The sequence below is a fragment of the Podarcis liolepis genome (genome assembly GCF_965112155.1).
Source record: "Podarcis liolepis genome assembly, chromosome: 6".
NCBI classification, from domain to species: Eukaryota; Metazoa; Chordata; class Lepidosauria; order Squamata; family Lacertidae; genus Podarcis; species Podarcis liolepis.
In genome coordinates this window covers 49,122,981-49,146,461 of record NC_139559.1, presented here as the reverse complement: position 1 = coordinate 49,146,461, position 23,481 = coordinate 49,122,981, and the positions used below count along the sequence as shown (strand labels likewise).

The following is a 23,481-nucleotide window of genomic DNA, read 5'->3' as shown; positions in this document are numbered from 1 at the left end:
CAGAGTGGCTGGGGAAACCCAGCCAGGTGGGCGGGGTATAAATAATAAATTATTATAATATTATTATTGTCCATAGTCCAACAGCATATGGAGGGCAACAAGCTCCTCCTTCCTGCATTAGGAGTACCTGTATCTCACACTGTATTGCACAGTAGTTGCTATGCATTATTAATACAGCATGAAAAAGAAAATAAATCACAAGAAATGAATTTAACATCTTTTGGTGTTTTTCTCCCCTGCCTTGCCCTTCCTGCTGACCTCAGAAATGGCACCCCAACTTCACTCACAATAACTGTAAGCTTTTGCACATGGATTACTACTAAAAGCTTAGCCTTGGGGAAGTTTATTAATTTGGAATTCACAGTTTTCAGGTCATATTTGCCAATGCCATGACCTGCAGGTTCTTTAAAGCAAATACTAATTTTAAAAGGACAACATTGGAGCTGCTATTTTTACCTCAAATACATGGTTATGAATTTAAAATGCAATTTGAGTTACCGTATTTTTCGCTCCATAAGACACACTTTTTTACTCCTAAAAAGTAAGGGGAGATGTCTGTGCATCTTTTGGCGCAAATGTGTGGTCCCTGGAGCCAAATCGCCCTTGCCCTGCACTCCTGGGCTGCTCTTTGGGGGTGGGGGAGGAGCCACGCTGCTCTGCCGGCAGCCTCCACTTTCCCCTGAAGCCCCAGCAAGGTTTGCAAGCAGCAGGAAGGCTGTGTGCTCCTGGGCTGCTCCTTGGGGGTGGGGTGGGGGAGCAGCAAATTGCCGCCTCTCAGTGCCTCCTAATTCAACTGCAAAGGCTTGATTGCCTAACTGGATTCTGAGCTCCATTTGAAGTTTAAAAATATTAAGTTTGGGGATTTCTTCAAGCAGCGGTTTTGTGGAAATAGTCATAAATACATCCAAAGCATCTCCACAAACCAGTAATAGTGAGCTCAGCTAAAACTGAGCAGGCATCTGGCTCAGGAACAGTTTAAACTGCACAACTATAACCGGACATCCTGTGTGTTTGTGTGTGGACCATGTTCCTAGCAGCTAATCTTTATTGCAGAAAAGAGGCACTCATATTCCACTCCAAATCTATAATCCATTATACAAATTCTTACAAGTACAGTCCACCTATACCAAACCAAAAACATTGTGTTCTCTTGGTATTGAATGGAAGCTATTTATCTGCCCTCTTTTCCTCCTCTGTTCTTTGCCCAGTCACTCCATTTTGAATCTTCCTTTCAAAACAACCATGCCTGTTTTGAGAAAACTTCACAGATTTAGGAACTGGAGCGCAATCATTTGATTTCTTTGCTGTTCCTCCATACTCCAAGCACTTCTCATTTGCACAGCCCTGGTTTCTCTCCCTGACTATTGCCATTCTTGATTAAGAACAGTAAAATGCTCAAGTTTTAGTTTATACGACGGCTGCCAATACTGACTTCCCAGTGATAATGAAAACAGCTACATTGTAATGGAATGTCTATCCTTTTCCCATCCTCTTCATTATATACTGTGGCTCACTTTAAAGCAGCAAAGCGGACAGGAGCCACCTGCTTTGCTGTTTTAAATAGTTTAGTACAACATTTGAGTCCGATTTTTTTTTCTTGTTTTCCAGCTCTAAAAACTAGGCACGTCTTATGGTCAGGTGCGTCTTATGGAGCGAAAAATACAATGAGTTGCTGTTGCTTAAAGGTACAATTATTTGGCAGTGCCTTTGCCAGTCCAGGAGCCTCTAAATAACATTTTTAAAAAAGCATTAAATTCCAATTTCGCTAGAATTGAAGCTCAAAAACATACACTCCTGGTTTAAATGAAATTTATAACCAACCAACCAAACAACAACGATGAAATTCTTAGTGCACGACAACTTCAGAATGCCACACAGCTCTCAAAACAATATACTGAGACTTTAGTTATCTATTTAGCCAAGTTGTACTCAGTGCCACAGTGTTGCCCAAATGCCACTATGATGCTGTGCCAAGCTAGCCCAAGACACTTTGCTGCCTGAGGTGAAAGACAAGAACACACCCTATTCTCCATTTAATGCACATAATTCAATATGACGGGCACTTTTATTTCAACACTGGTGATGGAGCAATGCCCTCCACCATATTTGAGGGCAGCAGGCTAGTTTAGGGGTCACAGGGCAGGCAGTATGGCATCCAGAGCTACGCCCCTTAAACCCTCACTGCCACAATAATTGCTAGTAACCCTTCTGGTTTCTTAGGGAGGGGGAAACCCATCAGTAACTAAAATGGTCACAGTGCAGTGTGCATACAGAAATTGTTCCTCATTTCACACTTCAGTTAGATAAACAAGGAAGTTGTTCTTAATTGTAGAAATGGGGCTCGGGAACTCGCTCCCAAGTTAACTCGCTGCAGTTAATAGGGTCTTGGACAGGAGAATTCAAACCCCCAATCTGCCATTTTGGAGCGGGGAGGTTGCATCCTCGCTGGCACTAGCCAATAAAACCCCCAAAACATGGTGCTTGAGGCAGGGAAGGGGTTAGGGATAGGGGAGAAACTTGAATTAGTTTGCATTTGTAGCCAAATCTATCAATTCTACACTTTCTGAAACAATATGCAAACTGAAGCACAGCTATCCTTCAGAATTCTGTTATCAGAATTTTGCAACGCAGTTCTGCAACCTATCAGTGTTTACAAAAATAGCAATAGGAATGCGGTGGTCTACACCACTGAGCCTCTTGGTTAGCAGTTCGAATCCCCCCGATGGGGTGAGTTCCCGTTGCTCTGTTCCAGTTTCTGCCAGCCTAGCAGTTTGAAAGTTTGTGAGTAGATAAATAGGTATCGTTGTGGCGGGAAGGTAAACAGTGTTTCCATGCTCTCTGTCTTCCATCACGGTGTCCTGTTGCACCAGAAGTTCTTTAGTCGTGTTGGCCACATGACCCAGAAAGCTGTCTGTGGTCAAACACTGGCTCTCTCGGTCTGAAAGTGGAGATAAGCGTCACACCCCATAGTCGGTTTCGACTGGACTTTACTTTCCAGGTGTCCTTTACCTTTTTTTTTTTTACCTTTACAAAAATGCATAATTATTAAGGAAAATAATACAGAGGATTGCTGTGGGAAATAATGAAGGCAGTGTTTAAAGGCATATGTACTCAAGAAAAATGAAGACTCATTAAAATATAGAGGTCACCAAAGACAGAGAACAGGAAGTCTCCTCTGTGGAACAAAGGCACAGGACAGCAAGTTCAAAACATGAAAAAGCATAATTTAGGGGGAAATGTGCATGAAAATGAAGATACTAGTGAAAATATCATATGAAAAATACATTATATTAAGAAAATTGCTTGCAAAAAGGTGAAAATTAGTCAAAAACTGCCTCTACAAATGTGTTTATTAAGAGAAATTCACACTAAAATGCTGGTGAATTTTCAGAAGGATTTTTTAAAATTGCAAATTGCTGCAAAATGGGGAGAGCCAAATGAAGATTGGAAGAATGAGAAATAGAGAGAACTCAAATTGACACATCCTTCCATCCCTAGTGGGGTCCTCTGCTGGATCCCATGCCAACTGCTGCTGGGACCAAGAAACAGAGTAATGTGGAAAGTAGAGTCCACCCAGGTTTGGTATTTAGGCCTGTGTTTTTTAACTTATTCAGAAGATTAGTGAATGGTGGCTCAGGGGAGGGCATTCTCTCCCTATGTTGTGGAACTCTCCATAGAAATGTGCCTGGTGCCTTCATTATATAGCCTTTGGCAAATGCTGAAGATGTGCCTCTTTACTCTGACATATTTTTCGGACCCACTTTATTTCTGTGAATCTAAGTTGTTTTAAACTATTTTTAAGATTGTGTTTTAATTGTTGTAAACTGCCCTGGGACCTTAGAGTAAAGGGTAGGCTATTATTACTACAGTGGTACCTCGGGTTACATACGCTTCAGGTTACATACGCTTCAGGTTACAGACTCCGCTAACCCAGAAATAGTGCTTCAGGTTAAGAACTTTGCTTCAGGATGAGAACAGAAATCGTGCTCCGGCGGCAGCAGGAGGCCCCATTAGCTAAAGTGGTGCTTCAGGTTAAGAACAGTTTCAGGTTAAGAACGGACCTCCGGAATAAATTAAGTTCTTAACCCGAGGTACCACTGTACTATTATTGTTAATAATAAATGAATGAATAATGATATAGAGTTAGGAGTGAGGTGGTGAAGTTGTTGATGATACCAAATGGTTCAGTGTGGTTTTTGTGAAAAGCTCCAAAAGATTCTCTCCTGATGGGATGAACAGTCAGTAAAATGGCAAATGCAGCTCATTGTAAGCAAGTATAAAATGATGTGCCCTGGGGCATTTTTTTTTTAAATTTTGCATATACTCTCAACTGACCGGGAAAGAGATCTTGGGGTCAAAGTGGGGACTGAACCTGAATACTACTTATGGGAACTATTCTAAACTTGTGGTTTCAGCATTTCTTAGTTCCTTTTTGCTTTAACTTCTAGTCACAAGCATAAACAAACCATTTATTACCTCAGTGCCAACAAGACCATGAGGACCACACTCAGCTGCCTTCTTCTGGGTGAGTAGGAAATTGATAGGCTAAGACATTCAACATAAGCAAGGAGAAATAGCTCAGAGGCAGAGCAAATGCATTGCATGTAGAAAGTTGTTGATTCAGGTTGCATATGCCCCATATATTTAAAGGCATATTTAAAACACATTCGCCCCCAAATGGTTCTGGGCATGGTAGTTTATGCTACAATTCTCAGCACCACCAAGAAGCAAAAGTTCTCAGGATTCTTCTCTCTCTCTCTCTCTCTCTCTCTCTCTCTCTCTCTCTGCAAGGGGATGTGCTTTAAGTGTGTTATAAATGCATGGTAGTATGTATGTACAGTTAGACAGGTAAGATACTAGCGGGTGATGTGAAATACCCCTGTTATCATTGGAGAAATGTCAGAGGTTGTGCTGTTAGGACTGGCTTGTGCAGGAACTTTCAAGTTTCATTGTGATGCTGTAGAATGAACTGCTGTCAAGACCATTTAGCCAAAGCCTCCATCACACCCCATTTCCAACTCAAGTGGCAGACCCTGGTATTCTGGGTGGTATTCAACTAAATAAAAGCACTACTAGAAGGGTGAGCAGGGGACGCCAGTGGCGCTGCGGGTTAAACCACAGAGCCTAGGACTTGCCAATCAGAATGTTGGCGGTTCGAATCCCCACAACAGCGTTAGCTTCCGTTGCTCTGTCCCTGCTCCTGCCAACCTAGCAGTTCGAAAGCACGTCAAAGTGCAAGTAGATAAATAGGTACCACTCCGGTGGGAAGGTAAATGGTGTTTCTGTGTGCTGCTCTGGTTCACCAGAAGTGGCTTAGTCATGCTGGCCACATGACCCGGGAGCTGTACGCCAGCTCCCTTGGCCAATAAAGCGAGATGAGCACTGCAACTCCAGAGTCGTCCGCGACTGGACCTAATGGTCAGGGGTCCCTTTACCTTTACCTTAACCTTACAAGGGTGAGCACTAATGCAATTGGACCTCCCCCCCCTCCTACCCCTCTATGCACTGCACACTGCCCCCAACTCTGCTTTGGAGGGTTGAAGAATCCTACAGAAAAGACACAGGGGGAATGGGAGGGGAGGGGGGAACATTCTGCTGCATTGGAAGAAACCCTTGCTTTGACAGAACATTGTCCTTGGTGCTATGCTGAATACAACCCTTTATCATTATGATTAAGATGGAAGTGGGGAGAGGAAAGGGACAGACACAAACCTGGAACAACCAAAAAACATTAGAGGAAATCCGTTTCTGCAAAATGTGAAGAAGTCTCCGGCATTTTAAAGATGAATGTACAGAATTTTATAAGGAAGAACTCTCTGCTTTAGACATTAGCTGCCTCAGCTATGTTTCTTTTTTTAAATAAAACTCAGTATGGGGCTTTCTATCCTGGCAAACAGCTGTATTTAACACCATTTTTAAAATATTGGTCCTAGGATTTGTTATTTGTCAAGGGATTTGTCTTGGATTTGCCGTTGTGCACAACGATGAAAGAGGTAAAAAATTATTTTCTCCTGGATAATATTTGGAAAAATGTGGGAGCAATTATTGATTCAATTTTTACCATTGTTTACTATTATTTTAATGTTGTCGAAGAGGGCAATGTTCTTGGCCCCTACTGCTTCCAGGTATCCATCTATTTAAGAAATGTATTTAATGAAATGATCTATCAGCACAAGTGATGGTCTTGCAAAAGAGTACAAATTTTGGGAAAAGGTGATGAAAGAAATTTCTGAATAATAGACCTCAATCTGTGGTTTTAAAATATTTTTTATGGGTCAAATATAGTCTTAATATATAAATATATATTTTTAATTAGTAGCTACTTGTTTGACCATAACATAGGAACTGAAAGTAATGTCAAACTGCACATGCATTGTCCTCTGTACCAGACTTTGGAATGAAAATAAAAGGGTGGAGAATTTCTGATGCATGGGTTTCACTTCAGAAGATGGCTAGCTAATTTGCAATTGCAAGATCCTGACAGAAAGTGAGATGGGGAGAATTAATATAGGCAGCCGCCAGCTCCTTAGCTGAAGCCCAGGGACAAAGGTTAATCCCCCTTTCTTTCCTTTATCTGCTGAATAGTCCATAGCGTTTATATGATGTGCACATCCTATCCTCAAATGCACTAGAACATACTTCCATGTAAACATATCTTGTTTTTTTTAAAATAATATTTATTAAAGTTTCACAGACAATAAAAAGTTTCAAAATTTAAACATAGAAAGAACTACAAAAATGGAAAAATACAAAGACAAAACACATAAGAAATACAAAATAGAAAACAATTAACAAAAGGAGGGAAAAGAAAAAAAGGAGAAAAAACACCGAAAAGCAAAACAGAAAATTGATTAATATTTTCATGTCTTGTACTTCATTCACTAGTTTCTTGACCTCCTCACACCTCCCTTTTTGTATTCCAGTTCAGATATTTAATTCAGCAAATCCTTACCCTCTAGCATTTATCCTTACTCAAGATGTTAACCTATTATACATATAAATTTTCCAATTGTCAATCCCTGTTTACATATTCTTAAAAATCTTTTTACCAATACCCCTTATTTTCTGTCAGACATCGTTTTAACATTCCTTAATTTTACAGTATTTCTGCAAGTAGTGTTTAAATTTTTTCCAGTCTTCGTCCACCGACTCTTCTCCCTGGTCACGGATTCTGCCAGTCATTTCTGCCAATTCCATGTAGTCCATCACTTTCATCTGCCATTCTTCCAGTGTGGGTAAATCCTGTGTCTTCCAACACTTTGCAATCAGTATTCTTGCTGCTGTTGTTGCATACATAAAGAAAGTTCTATCCTTCTTTGGCACAATTGGCCGACTATGCCCAGGAGAAAAGCCTCTGGTTTCTTCAGGAAGGTATATTTAAATATCTTTTTCATTTCATTATAGATCATCTCCCAGAAAGCCTTAATCTTTGGGCACGTCCGCCAAAGGTGAAAGAATGTACCTTCAGTTTCTTTACATTTCCAACATTTATTATCGGGCAAATGATAGATTTTTGCAAGCTTGACTGGTGTCATGTACCACCTGTATACCATTTTCATAATATTCTCTCTTAGGGCATTACATGCTGTAAATTTCATACCTGTGGTCCACAACTGTTCCCAGTCAGCAAACATAATATTATGTCCAACATCCTGTGCCCACTTAATCATAGCAGATTTAACCGTTTCATCTTGAGTGTTCCATTTTAACAGCAAGTTATACATTCTTGAAAGTATCTTAGTTTTAGGATCTAACAGTTCTGTTTCCAACTTTGATTTTTCCACCTGGAAGCCAATTTTCTTGTCTAAATTAAATACCTCTCTTATTTGATAGTAATGAAGCCAATCTCGCACTCTATCTTTTAATTTCTCAAAACTCTGCAATTTCAGTTTGTCTCCTTCTTGCTCTAAAATCTCCCAATATTTTGGCCACTTGGCCTCCATATTGAGCCTTTTTTGAGCTTTTGCCTCCATTGGTGACAACCACCTTGGGGTTTTATTTTCAAGTAAGTCTTTATATCGTATCCAGACATTGAACAGTGCTTTTCTGACAATATGGTTTTTAAATGCCTTATGTGCTTTAACCTTGTCGTACCACAAATATGCATGCCACCCAAAAACATTGTTGCAACCTTCTAAATCCAAAATGTCTGTGTTCTCAAGAAGCAGCCAGTCCTTCAACCAGCAGAAAGCTGCTGATTCATAATAAAGTTTAAGGTCTGGCAGGGCAAATCCCCCTCTTTCTTTTGCATCAGTTAATATTTTAAATTTTATTCTGGGTTTCTTGCCCTGCCAGACAAATTTGGAAATGTCTCTCTGCTACTTCTTGAAACAGTCCACTTTATCCAAGATTTGTAACGATTGAAACAAAAACAACATTCTTGGCAATACATTCATCTTAATAACAGCAATTTGGCCCAGCAAGGAAAGTTTCAGATTTGACCATATTTCTAAATCCTTTTTAACGTCCGACCAACATTTTTCATAATTGCCCTTAAATAAGTTCCCATTTTTAGCTGTCATGTTAATCCCCAAGCATTTCACCTTCTTAACCACTGTTAAACCTGTCTCATTCTGAAACCTCTCTCTTTCAGTCATTGTTAAGTTTTTCTCAAGAACTTTGGTTTTTAACTTATTCAACTTAAATCCTGCCACATGACCAAACTCTTGGATCAGTTCTAATACTCTTTTAGTGCTAGATTCTGGCTCCTGTAGTGTCAGTACTAGGTCATCTCATGTAAACATATCTTGTTCGTGGGACTCTGCTTCTTTAAAAAATGTTAACAATTTCTGTTTCTTTGTAGGATCAGGTGGTCCACGGCAATGGCGATTAGATGAAATTTTGAAGCATTATGATATAGGTATGTTTTGGACCATGTCTGCATCTATAGCACCTGTAAATCCCATGCTGGAGCAATTGAAAGAAAGGGTCACAATGCACATTGCTCCATGGAGCCTGACACGGAACAACACAGCATTTGCACTTGTTATGAATCAGGGTGTAAATGTTATACGAAGCATGTACAAACAACCCCACCACACAGTAGAATTTGCCAAAAACATGTAGACCATTGGCATGCATTTGATTGTCACAGTATGTACGCATTAAACCATGACAGAATCAACTTTAAAGTTAATACAACAGCCTAAAGGATAGTGACCTGGGTGGCAGTGCAAGCCTTGCCTCACCTTGGATCAGACTGATTTAACTGACCAATTGTGTCGCAAATAACTCAGTTCTGCCCCCTCCCCCAACATAAAGCTTGTCCCTCTAACATTAAGCCTGCCCCCCCCCAATAAATCCTGGCTATGCCCTTGGCTGCCACCATGTTATGCTTGCTGGTAAAATAATGTAAAGCCCTGACCCTCTCAGAGACAATCAAGCCAGTATAAAATGGAGAGGGTTTGAAAACATTGCATAGCTAGCTGGTTGCAGTTCTTTCTAAAAGTATTTTGCATGAAAATCAGTGAGCTCATACTGTTTATATACTTGTCATTGTGCTAGTTAGTATTGCTAAGTAACGCTGCTTATATACTTGCAGATTAAATATTTGCTCCTTGTCCACTTCTTCCTCGGGTGGCGCTGTGGTCTAAACCGCAGAGCCCAGGGCTTGCCGATCAGAAGGTCGGTGGTTCAAATCCCCGTGACAGGGTGAGCTCCCGTTGCTCTGTCCCTGCTCCTGCCAACCTAGCAGTTCGAAAGCACGTCAAAATGCAAGCAGATTAAAATGTACCACTCCAGGAGGAAGGTAAACAGTGTTTCCGTGCGCTGCTCTGGTTTCACCAGAAGCGGCTTAGCCATGCTGGCCACATGACCCGGAAAAACTGTCTGCGGACAAACATCGGCTCCCTCAGTCAGTAAAGCGAGATGAGCGCCGCAACCCCAGAGTTGTCCGCGACTGGGCTTAATGGTCGGGGGTCACCTTTACCCATATCTTCCTAAGACCAACCAGTTCTTCTCTGCCCTCAGTGCAGGAGGGCACAGCTTGCCTGTGGAATACCATTTTTATCTTTTCCTCTGTTTAGTTTATGTGGATGATGAAGACAGCACTACCAGTGACAATGACACATCCGTAGACTGTGGTCCTAATTCTGTTTCACATAATAAATCCAGCTGTGTCTGTGAAGAAGGATACAGGGAAATGACAACTTTGGGAACCAATCACACCAGTTGTGAGAGTAAGTGTGTTAATTCTCAGATCCTTTAAATGGCATCTACTTGAGCTGCACAGTGATGAAATTTGATATTCAGTCATTGCTAATGTCATAACCAATGGCAATACGCCATTATTTTTCTGTCAATGTTAAACTGTTTCTCAGAGGGTTTTAATTGTCCTTGTTTCAATTGGCTTCTTTATTGTATGTTTTAATAAATGACGTATCATTCCTCTCTTATTGAATTGCTATTGTGTATTATAATCACGAATGAATGTCCTAATTGATTCTATAGTTGTAAACTGCTTACAAGCCATTCTGGAATGCAAGAAGTATATAAGTTAATAAATAACACTATTTATTATTTAAATAATAAATAATAAAGTATTTCTTTATTATCAATAAAATCCTAATTCTGTAGGTGGAAAGATGGTGCAGCTGTCAGGATCAGAAGCCGAAGCTCTTTAGGCACAGATATCAGCAGAGGATTGCTGGAAAACCTGGTGGGTTGAGGGTGGGGGCTACAATATATTCTTCACGCATAGCAGTCTTCTCTTACACATATAAGCTTAAATGATTATTATACAAAAGCAATCCATGCTAAAAGTCTTTAGTATTTAGAAACCTGAACTCATTTAGACCCCAGTTCAGTACATTCAGAAATAACTAGAAGATATAATTTTTGATCATAACAAATGGTGGCACAATCTGTTATCTCCACACACATAACAAGCACACAAATCGTACAAGTTTACATGGAGCCCATGCATTGCATGTTAGTTGTACATTATGTTTTCTTTACAGAAATTCCCTACCACTGCCAACCAGATATTGAAAGACAAAATGATGGTCTAGGGGTGTGTTTCGATGCAACAAAACCAGAGGTATGTGCGTTGTGATATGTGTGAAATTAACACAGTTCTGTAAATCTGATATGCTTAACCTTACTGGGTTGGTTGGTATGCTAACACTGTCAATGTTTCTTCTTTGAAATGCAAATGGTGATTCTCCCCACTAGAACAGTAGTGCTAAATGCAAATTAGATGTTTTCATTGTTAGCTAACTCACTCTCATTCTCCAAATCCGTTGAAAATTGAGGGAACTGGAGAGAAGGAGGTAATTGGACAAGGAAAATGCTTGATTCATGTTCTACTCACTCCTTTACTTTATGGATAAAGGACATTTAAAAAATGTTGAAGTGATTCCTTCCCATCTTCTGGAAATTTGTTTCTTCAGTTGGGCAGGTGGGTGGGGGAAACCATTTTCAACTGATTAGAAAAATAATTATTGGAACACATAATAAAAATCCTGCGCTAAGCATGTGTGGGAGGCAACCTGCTTATGGTTTCTATATGTGGTGCTAATTACTTTATATATCCTCGATATTCTAGAGTGTATATATAGAGTGTATATATAGTATATATATATAGTATATAATACTATATATATAGTATTTTGTATTGCTCATTGTTTTAAAGTTTACTGGTTGTAAAATGCTTTTGTTGTATTCTATCTTTGAGACTTTTATGTTCGTCACTAATAAATGTAATAAAAGTTATTATTCTTATGTTCCAGACCTCACTCTGATGTTAAAGACAGGGTGTGTTAAGAAAGGGGTTGGGGGAGGGTTGTGAAAGAACCACTGTTTTTGTGAAGAGCTGCTGGAAGGAAAGGGAGGAAACTGAAATAGGTCTTATCTGCCCAACATCTCTGTGAAGTAAGTTTGGCTGAGAGATAATGGGTAGATCCACCCCATACATTTACAACATATTCAATGGACAATAATCAACACGACTTCCTTCATAAAATCTTGGGGACTGTAGTTTGTTCAGAATTCTGCAAATTGTAGCCCTGGGAGGGGGGAACTACAATTCCTATAATCCTTTGGGGGGAGTAATTTGCCTTAAATGCACAACTGATCTGCCCAGCAACATGGCCAAAGCTCTCCTAGTGAGTGTCATACCTAACAGGGGATTTGAATCTGGGTGTCTCTAATCCTAGTGCAACCATTATAACCACTATTTGGCCCAGCAAAATATTTTCTGCTCATGCTTGGGGCAATATCAGACCATTTGACTTAACCCAGCCTATACTATTTTTGGGGGGTATTTCATTGTATTTCCTTGTCAGCTGATCTCTGCCAACACACATTTCTTCTCTTCTCTTAGAATTACTTCAGTCATAACAACAGTTTCTACTGCTCAGTGGTAGGGACAGCCTTCAATGTTTTTTTATCCTTCTGTGAAAATGGCAGTGTGATACCAACGTCCTTGCAGGTAAGGCTTCCCAAGAACTGAGGCAACATTTGGCCACAGCATCTCCTTCCTGAGAAGTTCTGTGCCTTCCTGTTTGCAAGACTGTGTGGTTTCCTACTGTGGTCAGTGAAAGATGGGTGGATCTATGACAGTTTACACAGACAAGGCTTTCAATGTTCAAAACTGTTTAATTTCAAACAAATAAAAATATTGAGATCATGTGGCCCTTCAGATGTTATTGGACTAGAACTCCTATCATCCTTACCCATTATCCATGGGAGAAGAATATAGAAAGAAAGATAATATTTTTTGGTCTTGAAGTGGTCTATGTAGTTGATATTAAATTGTAAATTTTGTTGTTGTTTCACAATTAAAGAACAGACAGACAGGTAGATATTTTCTTTTGCTCTAGGATAATGTACACCCATTGAGCCGTACAAAATCTACTGTGCTATGTACATATTCTGAGAATTCATTCATTTATTTATTGAATTTTTATACTGCCCTATACCTGGAGGTTTCAGGGCGGTTCACAAAAAGATCACAATATATATATGAAAATAAAAACAATAATCCAATAACACTCCCCTCCCCAAAGAGTCACATTTTAAATTTCAGCCAAAGACCTGGCTAAAAAGTAATGTTTTTGCCTGGTGCCTAAATTTCAGCCAAAGGCCTGGTTAAAAAGGAATGTTTTTGCGTGGTGCCTAAAAGTATATAATTAAGGCACCAGGCGAACTTTCCTGGGGAGAGCATTCCACAAACAAGGAGCCACTGCAGAGAAGGCCTGTTCTCATGTAGCTACCCTCCTGCCTCTCTTGAAGAACTGATTGTAAGAAGGCAAGCAAGGTTTTAAATTGTCATGTGGTTTCTTGGCTTCTTGTAATGCTGCAGGACACAGTGGGCTCCGTTGACAAACTTCTTGTCAGCAGTTCGCTACAGAGTATTGAAACAAATGAGGAGCGTGTATCAGCTGTGACATTGGTTTTGGACGGACTGGCCTCAGCCGCAGTTGCAAAAGCTATTGCATCTCCAGAGCACCAATCTCAGACTGTGGTTACTAACTCAATAGGTAAGGAGAATTGTCCATGGAGTTTTCTTGGCAGGGATACTGGAGTGGCTTGTCGTTTCCTGCTCCAGGTGGATCACGTTTAGTCAAAACTCTCCACTATGACCTGTCCATCTTGGGTGGCCCTGCACGGCATAGCTCATAGCTTCTCTGAGTTGTTCAAGCCCCTTCGCCACGACAAGGCAATGATCCAACTACCACACAATTGCGCTCATTTCACATGCTAGCAAGGTTATGCTTAAAATTCTACAAGGTAGGCTTAAGCAGTATGTGGACCGAGAACTCCCAGAAGTGCAAGCTGGATTTCGAAGGGGCAGAGGAACCAGAGATAACCAAATTGCAAACATGCGTTGGATTATGGAGGAAGCTAGAGAGTTCCAGAAAGACATCTACTTCTGTTTCATTGACTATGCAAAAGCATTTGACTGTGTTGACCACAGCAAACTATGGCAAGTTCTTAAAGAAATGGGAGTGCCTGATCACCTCATCTGTCCACTGAGAAATCTCTATGTGGGACAAGAAGCTACAGTTAGAACTGGAAATGGAACAATTGATTGGTTCAAAATTGGGAAAGGAGTACGACAAGGCTGTATATTGTCTCCCTGCTTATTTATGGCTGGACTGGATGAACCCCAAACCGGAATTAAGATTGCCAGAAGAAATATCAACAACCTCAGATATGCAGATGACATAGCCTAATAATAATAATAATAATAATTAATAATTTATTATTTGTACCCCGCCCATCTGGCTGGGTTTCCCCAGCCACTCTGGGCGGCTTCCATAGAAACCAAAAAAACACTAAAATATCATACATTAAAAACTTCCCTTGATGGCAGAAAGTGAGGAGGAATGAAAGAACCTTTTAATGAAGGTGAAAGAGGAGAGCGCAAAATATGGTCTGAAGCTCAACATCAAAAAAACTAAGCTCATGGCCACTGATCCATCACCTCCTGGCAAAAAGAAGGGGAGGAAATGGAGGCAATGAGAGATTTTACTTTATTGGGTTCCATGATCACTTCATATGGTGACAGCTGTCATGAAATTAAAAGATCCCTGCTTCTTGGGAGAAAAGCAATGACAAACCTAGGCAGCATCTTAAAAAGCAGAGACATCACCTTGCCGACAAAGGTCTGTATTGTTAAAGCTATGGTTTTCCCAGTAGTGATGTATGGAAGTGAGAGCTGGTGCTGGAGGAGACTCTTGAGAGTCCCACGGACTGCAAGAAGATCAAGCCTATCCATTCTGAAGGCAATCAGCCCTGAGTGCTCACTGGAAGGACAGATCCTAAAGCTGAGGCTCCAATACTTTGGCCACCTCATGAGAAGAGAAGCTGCGGGAGGCAGTGGAAGGCAGGAGTGCCTGGTGTGCTCTGGTCCATGGGGTCACGAAGAGTCGGACACGACTAAACGACTAAACAACAACAGAGATTTAAGAGGGCTTTCAAAGCAGCAGCAGCAGCAAGAGAAATGTTTTGTTTGTCTTCATTTTATATTGCTGAAACCCAGTGGATAAAATTCTGCTTCTCCTTTCCTTCCTTCCTTCTGTTTCCTTGTATTTCTGTTGTGATGCTAACAGAAAGCCATGATTGGGGATTTTTTACCAATTATATTGGAAGGTTGAGAAGGAAGGCTTGGAGATTTTGAGAGATTTGTCACACATAGGGGTGGAAGAGAATTCTGTTTGGTCTGCACTTTAAACAGAACATACATGATTTGCAATTAACGGACGTATACATTGAGTGGAACACAGTTAAAAACTCCCCTGCATACAAAGGGGGTTGGGGGATGAGTACAAAATGTGTATATTAGGAGAAAATGGATGAAACTACACAAACATTTTTCTTCTTCAAAAAAAAAAGTGCAGTAAATGGGATGGAACAGACTTATTATTGAATGCATGTGAAACTGACTTTAATGGAAATAAGCTGATCCATATACCCCTAGTCATTCATAGTGATGGGTGAGCTCTCAATGGCTAGATTAGGAATGAGCTAGGCTTTTTGTGAACTTTCATGGTTAGTGTTTGGAAAAGTCAGTATTTCATGGTTTGTGTTTCATGACGTGTCCTCCTGCCTTCATGTATGTTGTTGCGGTCCCTTCTGGGATTTGCTTTTTCATTGTCCCACAAACACATAGTTAGTCATCATGATGTGTATCTAAGAACCCATGTCCCCTCTTTGCTCGTTGTAGTGATCCAAACCCACATAATCAGTGAAGAGGTTATTTCAAAAAATGAAGCTCTGCATTTAGAGGCTCAGGAAGACCAAATGACCATTGATCCCAGAGCAGTGATTGACAGGATCACCCAAGGTATGCTTTCTGCTCATTCCTCAGATAACACTTGTTCAAGATAAAAAATAACCACTTATCACAGTGCTTCTAAATCCCTTAGAAAAGTACCTTGAATATTCTCTTTCTTCAGGCACACCAAACTTTTTACTATCTTTAACATGTACTTTTAACTAGTTTCATTGACTGTCAGCATCAATTTGACCTGTATTTCTCAGCAGTAAAAAAGTGCAACCTAATTGTACATATTTGAGAAGGAGGTCCAGTCTTCAGGTACAAACCACTGGCCCTGGCTGGGAAATGAGAATCTGGGACTTGTGGCAGGACAACTAGAAAAAATGACTCCCTATCCCTTGTGGCTGGCATCAGGATGTGGTGTCCCTGTGCAGGGACAAACAGTGCATTGTGAAGACAGCAGCATGAGAAATTTATATGTGTGGAATTGCCTAAGGGACAGTCAGATTCTTACTCCTGCAACACTCTATTCTACCAAAGAAAAGTACACGTGTGTATACTGAGGCAATCTTTGGTATGTGACATGTATTTTCACTATTCTGCCTCCGACATTCCTTCTGTCTCTTGCAGGTCCTGTTGCTGTGGCCTTTATGTCATACAGTGGACTGGGATCACCCCTGAGTGGGATTCTTCTGCAGGATGAGACTCAGCAGAGCAGGGGAATTCTGGGAGAAATCTTCCGCATGAACTCCAGGATGCTAAGCGTTTCCACCAGCCTCTGGATGAGGAATATTTCCAGCCCTGTCAACCTCACCTTTCGTCACCTTGAGGTGTGTAAATGAATGCTGCAGAGGAGATCAGGGAAGTGTTTTTTCTGTTCATATTGTGAATATCTATTAAGGTGTGAGAGAGACCCTTCCCCCAATGTCAAGGAAAATGTAGAGCTGGGCCAAGACCCTCGGCTGAACTCCCTGTATACATCCAAGCTTTGTTCCCTGACACTCAGATTCACACGCAGGCATCCTAGTTTATCAGAAATGTTGTCATAGACATAGTTCCTTCTGCTTGTCATGTATTCTTTACCTGTTAATCTTACTTTGCGGCTCCTATTCTTTGCATCAGAAAGACGCATAACTTTCAGTGGACTTTCTCCAGATCTTCCTCCAACCCTTCCCCTTTCTTACAGAATAAAGTTCCCCAGGAAAAAGCGGTTTGTGTCCACTGGGACTCTGCAAGCAGAAGTGGTGCCTGGTCCCCTGAGGGCTGCCAGCTCCTCCAGTCTAACAGCACTCATTCAGAATGCAGCTGTCAGTACCTGTCTAACTTTGCTGTGCTGATGGCCCCCACTCCCAAGCAGGTAAGTCAGACTTAGGTCCAGCAACGTCTGAGTTCCCTGTTGGAGGAAAGAGGGAAACACCAGACCCTAAGTTACCACTAATCCATTAATTTTGGGTCTTGTTATAGCATTTCATGGATTAGATAGTGTGAGGCTACTCCAGAGTTAGTGGTGGAGAAACATGTTCATAGAATACTTCTTAAAACTGCTGCAGGTTTCTTTATCATCATTAATGGTTAAAAGGGCAATTCGGACACCTGATGTCCAAACTGGTGAGGGGGTGGAATCAGGCTGAGGTGCTGCACACCAACTTTTTATTGTATTTAAGGCATAACTATTAGGTTTATTATATATATACACATATATACACATATTACATTTCAGCAAGATGCTCAGCATCACTTTAATTTTCCTTATGGAATCACTGGAGCTTGTGGAAGCTGAGGATTTTGTGGAATCAAAATCTGCTAGATGCAGTGTAAAAAAACACACATGTTTATCAAAAGTCAGTTTTTGGTTCTGAGAGCCACTGTCCTGTGTTACAGGGAGCTCTGATCCTCTCCATTATCAGCTACACTGGACTCCTCATCTCGCTCATCTGCCTCTTCCTGTCCATTGTTACCTTTCTCTTTTGCCGCTCCGTCCAAAACAGCAGCACCTTCATCCACCTGCAGCTAAGTTTGTGCCTCTTCTTTGCGGACCTCATCTTCTTAATCGGAATTGACAAAACATACAACAAGGTATTTTGGCACATCCTTGGAGGATATGGCAGAGACTTGATAACTGCTCACTACCCCATCCAGTCATGCACTCTGATCCAAAGCAGTACAGGAATCTAGTACTGAGTACTGACAAAAGGGTGCCTTTGATTTCCATTCCAGATCCTGTGCTCGGTCATAGCTGGGGCGCTGCAGTACCTCTTCCTGGCCTGTTTTGTGTGGATGTTCTTGGAAGGTATGAACCTCTTCATCATCGTCAAGAACCTGAAAGTGGCAAATTACGGTGGTACCAGCAAGTGCATGAAGATATCCATGTACCTCTGTGGCTATGGGCTCCCTGCCATGATAGTTGGCATTTCTGCAGCAATTTCACCCGGGTCCTATGGGACCCATTATCAGTAAGTGTCTGTTTTAGAATATAGGGAGGCAGGGAGATCTGCAAAGCTCATCCTTTGAAGTCCTCTGTTTAAAATAATTGGATTGCCCATGTAACTAGTGCACCTCAATCTTGAATGTATTTACTGATGGATTTTATTATCACTCTACAGACCCAGGTTTGTGGGCTAACAGACACAAAGACCAGCTAAGGTTTTCCAAGCCCTTTCCACACACCCCAACACAATAAGGAAGTGGTAACTGTGATCTTAGTTAGAACGTCACTTGGCAGATGTGGATCCCACCTCCCCTGCAATCGCTGGATCCTCTTCCATCTATATTCAAATGGACATACTGGGCATTAGACATAAAACAGAATCAATCTGCATTGAGTTTCTATTTTCAGAATGAAACTACATTTATGAAAAAGTGTTTTTGAGGGGTATATAGTGAGGAATAGTTCCAGACTGTGTGGACTAGGTAGGGAAAAACAAACAAACAAGCTGAGTGAACACTGAATGTAGACTATATAATGTTGTGTACATGTAGCCGTGTTTTCAGGTGTAACTGCAGTTTTGGTGCTGTGGGTTTTCCAAAAGTTATGTTGATGGTATTTCTTTTTCCTTAGCTGCTGGCTTAACCATGAGAAAGGTTTTATCTGGAGCTTCCTGGGACCCGTCTGTGCCATAATCGTGGTCAGTAAAAATAGCTCTCATTCTCTAAAAATAACAGGAAAATGGGGCAAAAACACAAGAAAACACAGACTGCTTGTTGAACATCTCCCTGCTTTATAACTGCTAAAGGAAAGGAAATATTTTATGGGCTGAGGGGCAGAATTCATAATTCTTGTTGTCAGCCAGATCTAGGCCAGGTCTTTGGCTTCATCTAATACTTGAAAGGTGTCCTGAGAGTTACTTCTATATTTGCCCTCATGTCTTCAGTTTAATTAGTTATCAATAATGTGCAATAGCTCGGTTTTACTACACTGATATGGGCTAGAAATAATTTTGCAATGTCACTAGAAACTTTTTCAAACTGATAGTGAATCTGCATCACTCATCTAGAAACTGGATATGAATAAAGTGACTTCCAGAGAGTTTGTTCATTGAAATGTCATCCTGATTGGTTTTCACAATATTTGCGGGCAGGTTATACAATGACCCAGTTTATTATTTCTGCTTAGTTCATGGTGCAGTTACATGAGTTACCAGTATATTGCCCCATAATTTTCTTTCCTGCAAAAGGTCTGGTGTGTGTGTGAATGTGTGTGTGTGTGTGTGTGTGTTTTACAAGTGTGTTTATTGCACATAAGCACCAAATTTGTTTTCATTGCCCAACATAAATTTACTGCTTTGCAGCTGAATCCCACTCACAAAATGCAACAGTCCTAAGAATTATGCTTCACATTTTCCAGTGGAGCACTTTTTATCCTTTCTCAAATTATTTTTCTTTTTCGCAGATCAACATTATGTTTTTCTGCCTTATTCTGATGATCTTGCATAAGAAACTTGCATCTCTCAATTCTGAGATCACTACCCTCAGAAATACCAGGTAAGATAAACCACATAGTAGTGCAAAATCCAGCTCCCCAGTTTTAAGTGGTGATTTTAAAAACTGGACTTGGTGATTGGCACCTGAGTTACTGGAACACTTCAGACATTATAGCAAATCTTAACTGCTTTTCATCGCTACCCACAACTTTTCCAAGTCCTCTCCTGTCTTATGAAGCTTTGGTTTCCTTCTATTAAACATGAGTGAAGAACATGTACTTTCAAGGACAGCCACTGAGAAAGAGAGGGTTGTCTGGGATTCGTTCAGATAATACAACTTCTCAGTACTCCCTTACCTTTTCAGACCATCCACGCTGTTGCCTTCCTCTTTTGTAGGTCACTGACATTTAAGGCAATGGCCCATGTTTTCATCCTTGGTGTGACTTGGTGTCTAGGCCTCTTTCAGTTTGGCCCTCTGGCTGAGGTAATGGCATACCTGTTCACAATCACCAACAGTGTGCAAGGATTCTTCATCTTCCTGGTGCATTGCTTGCTGAACAAGAAGGTAATGTATGGAAGAAGAGAGGGTAGCACTTAGAGAAAGCAATATCAAATAAAATGTGGGGCAATACGATACAAGGGTCATTTAAATTCTACTCAATATTGATCCAGAGCAGATTCCAACATATAGTGAGCGGAGTAAAAACTTAGACCAGAGGCAATGAATATTTCATCCAGCAGAGCTTTACTGCTATTGAAGGCAAATGAGCATAATGGTCTCAAATCCAATACATTCAGGACTGGCACTGTCCATAAGAAATCCAGTTGCAGCAGACTTAAGTTAAACTTACAATACTTATAATAAGTCTTAAACTTAACACTAACCCACAGAACACCACACCAGACGGAAAAGAGATAGAAAGAGAAAGTAAGTGGCCCTACTATTATAGTCGGCATGACCTTGACAGAAAGAGATAACAGAACCAGTTTAAACCAGCTGTACTCAACTTCTCAAATATCATGAAGTTTCTTTCACACAGAGAAGCTTCCAGAATCCTCTTGAGCTAAGTAGAATAGTTTCTGTACCAAGAAATGTAAATTGACAACAAGATATAACTTAGTGCAAATTTTCAAGGCTGACTCCTGGTTTGTGGACCGTTGAACAAGGGATAATTTTGTTCCTTGCTCCCTGCAATACTCACTCCAAAGAAACAGAATTAGATTTAGTGTTTTTATGGGGAGACTAGAAATCTCTTCCTAGTAGCCTTGTATTTTGAATCCTCAGGTAAGAGAAACATACGGGCGTTTGATTTCTTGCAAGAAAGATATCAAGCCTCCTGATTCTGACATGACGATGACTTCTCTCCCCATCACCAATCCCATGGTAAGAAAGGTGCCTAATCCAGATATTTTAGCAATTATAATATGGTTACCCTTGCTTCCGCCATGTATTCATGGCATTCCATAGGATATGTGCACATTTAGGGGGCAGATATGCTTCTCCAGCACATGCCATCCTCCTAGTAGAAACATAACCTCTCCACAGATTGTAGCTGGGAGAAGTTAGCTGGGCCATCATCTGGGTATCATATGCCTGGCTAGAAAGAGTAATGCTGGTGCAGGTTCTGAGATGTCTATGATTTCTGTACCTGTCAGTGTCCCCCTGGTAAGACAGGTGCATGATCCAGACATTTTCTCTAACCAGCAGTGATATGGTTAACCTTACATCTCTCAGCCCCTAATATTCACAGAATTTCACATTCTTAGGACATCTGCCCTTTATAGGTGACGGATTTGCTTCTCCAGGACATTTGTTCCTCCTACTATGAAATACCATCTATTCACAGATAGCTGAGCTGTTGTGGGATTATTATATACCTGACCAGAAGGAGCAATGCTGGTGTAGGCTCTGCATGATGTTGTAGCTTCATTTCTGGGAGGTTTCCTCCCCCCCCCCCCCATCTTTCTGGTTCAGCAGTAAATTGCTGAGTCAAGTGAAACCTCAGTGCAACCTCGATGAACTCTAGAGAGCAATCAGAGCTCTGCCTGGAATAAAAAACATCACTTTGACCTGTGCTGTGCTGGACATATTGAAACTTTCTTTTTCAACCATTCATTGCATGAGAAGGAAAGACTACCAAAATATCATGGGGGTGGGGAAAGGAAATTTATTGGAAGTTTTGAGAGGGGTTTCCTTTCTTTAACTTCATCAGGTGGCCAAAGGTTTTCTTTTTTACAAGCTTTTTTTAAAAAATCCCATTCTGCTGAAATGGTGCAAAGCTCTTACTGCAGCTTCCCACTGGCCACACCCACTGGAAGGGAATTTCAGCCCAGCCTTAATTTCAGGCTCATATTTTAATAAACTATTTGGTTTATAACCCTAGTGCTGATCACTGCCTTGCAGGGTTTAACAGAGAGGAACATGGTGGGAGGAACATGTTGTTCATTGCGCCAGCCTGGAGCTCGCACAGCAATTGCGCCCTAATTGGTCCCAATACCATCGTGTGATTGCAGTGCAGCCAACTTGGGATGCAACAGATTTTATAGATCCAGTATTTCATGGAATGTTTTGTAGGAAATGTGTTCAGATATTATGGATTACAGTTTTTAAAAGAACTGCTTTTTACTGTTAGAGTTGCAGGTTGAGTGTTGTAGAAAATTCTCCCTGCTGTTAAATGCTGGTTTCTTAAAGGCTGAAGTGGCCGATAGGTTTCTGTGTTAAAGGTAGACAGACTCACATATTCTGAATTTTGCACTCTTTTGATTATGTATCATAGCCTGTGACCTAAGGAACTTCTTTCCTTATCTTTTCCAGAGGAAAGAGGAAAGCACTGCTTCAGGGAATCAACAGCTGGTGGGATGGGGGGCAGAGCCATAATCAAATACCATGTTTTGGTCTCTTCCTTCTGCATCCAAAATACAACTGAATGAAACTGGACGAACTACAGGAATTTTTCATATCCAAGCAATTATTCCTTGTTTGGCTGCCTTCCAGCTTTTTAAGGTACCAGGATTAAAAAAAACCATGGAAATACTCATATTCAAGACATTTCCTATTGCTATTACGATACACTGTAGATCTCAAACACTCCTGTTGCCCGTTGAAGTTTTAGGTAATAGAAGATGATGAGCTTAACAAAGCAATGGACACTGAACAGAGGAGAAGACTCATGGCTGTCTCTGGGACTGCTTCATAGTGTCTTGGCAACAGTACCCTAATGGCAATAACTACTTACTTTAGGTAGCACTGATCAAGTCTGTACCTATATATTCATATTCATATTCTGGCTGAGGCCTTTGAGGCAAATTTTCCTTCGAAACCCAGGTTCTCACAAATATTTGGGAACAGAAGAAAAGCTCCGCTAATAATTTCACCTGCTGTCACTTGAGATGAAATATGTATACATATATGCATACATACACAAATACGATGATTCTTGAGTGTGGAGAGAGAGGAAAACACCAGGAAACACTGAAAACGTTTGTTGTTCTTTATTTTCTTTCCCTTTCCTGCCCCCCTTGCTGACATCGGAAATGGCGCCCTATCTTAACTCAGATTAACTATAGGATTTCACACATGAATCGCAAAAAGCAAAACCTTAGCTTTGGGACAGTTTATTAATTTGAGATTCATAATTTTCAGATTGTATACTCTATGCCATATTAGCACTCACACCTGCAGGTTCTTAAAAGACACCATCCAGATGCTTATTTTAAAACAACACAATTGGAATCACTACTGTTAGCTCAAATATCTTGCTATGAAGTTAAAATGAAATTTGGGTAAGCTGATTACATGAACAGGCACAATTATTCTAGGTTGCCTTGGCAGCAAAA

At 40.7% G+C, this 23,481-nt stretch overlaps 1 protein-coding gene across 3 annotated transcripts in view; it reads left to right on the top strand.

Annotated features, from left to right (window-relative positions):
• LOC310709607 (adhesion G protein-coupled receptor E3-like) overlaps positions 1 to 23,123 on the top strand; it is a 28,456-nt gene extending 5,333 nt beyond the window's left edge. For all 3 annotated transcript variants that reach the window (XM_083509473.1, XM_083509472.1, XM_083509471.1), the window contains 17 exons: positions 4,449 to 4,525; positions 5,934 to 5,993; positions 8,804 to 8,860; positions 10,026 to 10,178; positions 10,959 to 11,038; positions 12,323 to 12,430; positions 13,304 to 13,481; positions 15,671 to 15,790; positions 16,355 to 16,554; positions 16,911 to 17,081; positions 17,606 to 17,800; positions 17,942 to 18,177; positions 18,783 to 18,849; positions 19,614 to 19,705; positions 20,041 to 20,209; positions 20,930 to 21,028; positions 22,460 to 23,123. In XM_083509473.1, coding sequence (XP_083365599.1) covers positions 4,495 to 4,525; positions 5,934 to 5,993; positions 8,804 to 8,860; positions 10,026 to 10,178; positions 10,959 to 11,038; positions 12,323 to 12,430; positions 13,304 to 13,481; positions 15,671 to 15,790; positions 16,355 to 16,554; positions 16,911 to 17,081; positions 17,606 to 17,800; positions 17,942 to 18,177; positions 18,783 to 18,849; positions 19,614 to 19,705; positions 20,041 to 20,209; positions 20,930 to 21,028; positions 22,460 to 22,522 — 2,079 coding nt within the window. In that variant the 5' untranslated portion in view covers positions 4,449 to 4,494 and the 3' untranslated portion in view covers positions 22,523 to 23,123. The remainder of the gene's footprint in view (positions 1 to 4,448; positions 4,526 to 5,933; positions 5,994 to 8,803; positions 8,861 to 10,025; positions 10,179 to 10,958; positions 11,039 to 12,322; positions 12,431 to 13,303; positions 13,482 to 15,670; positions 15,791 to 16,354; positions 16,555 to 16,910; positions 17,082 to 17,605; positions 17,801 to 17,941; positions 18,178 to 18,782; positions 18,850 to 19,613; positions 19,706 to 20,040; positions 20,210 to 20,929; positions 21,029 to 22,459) is intronic.
• The last annotated feature ends 358 nt before the right edge of the window (positions 23,124 to 23,481 follow it).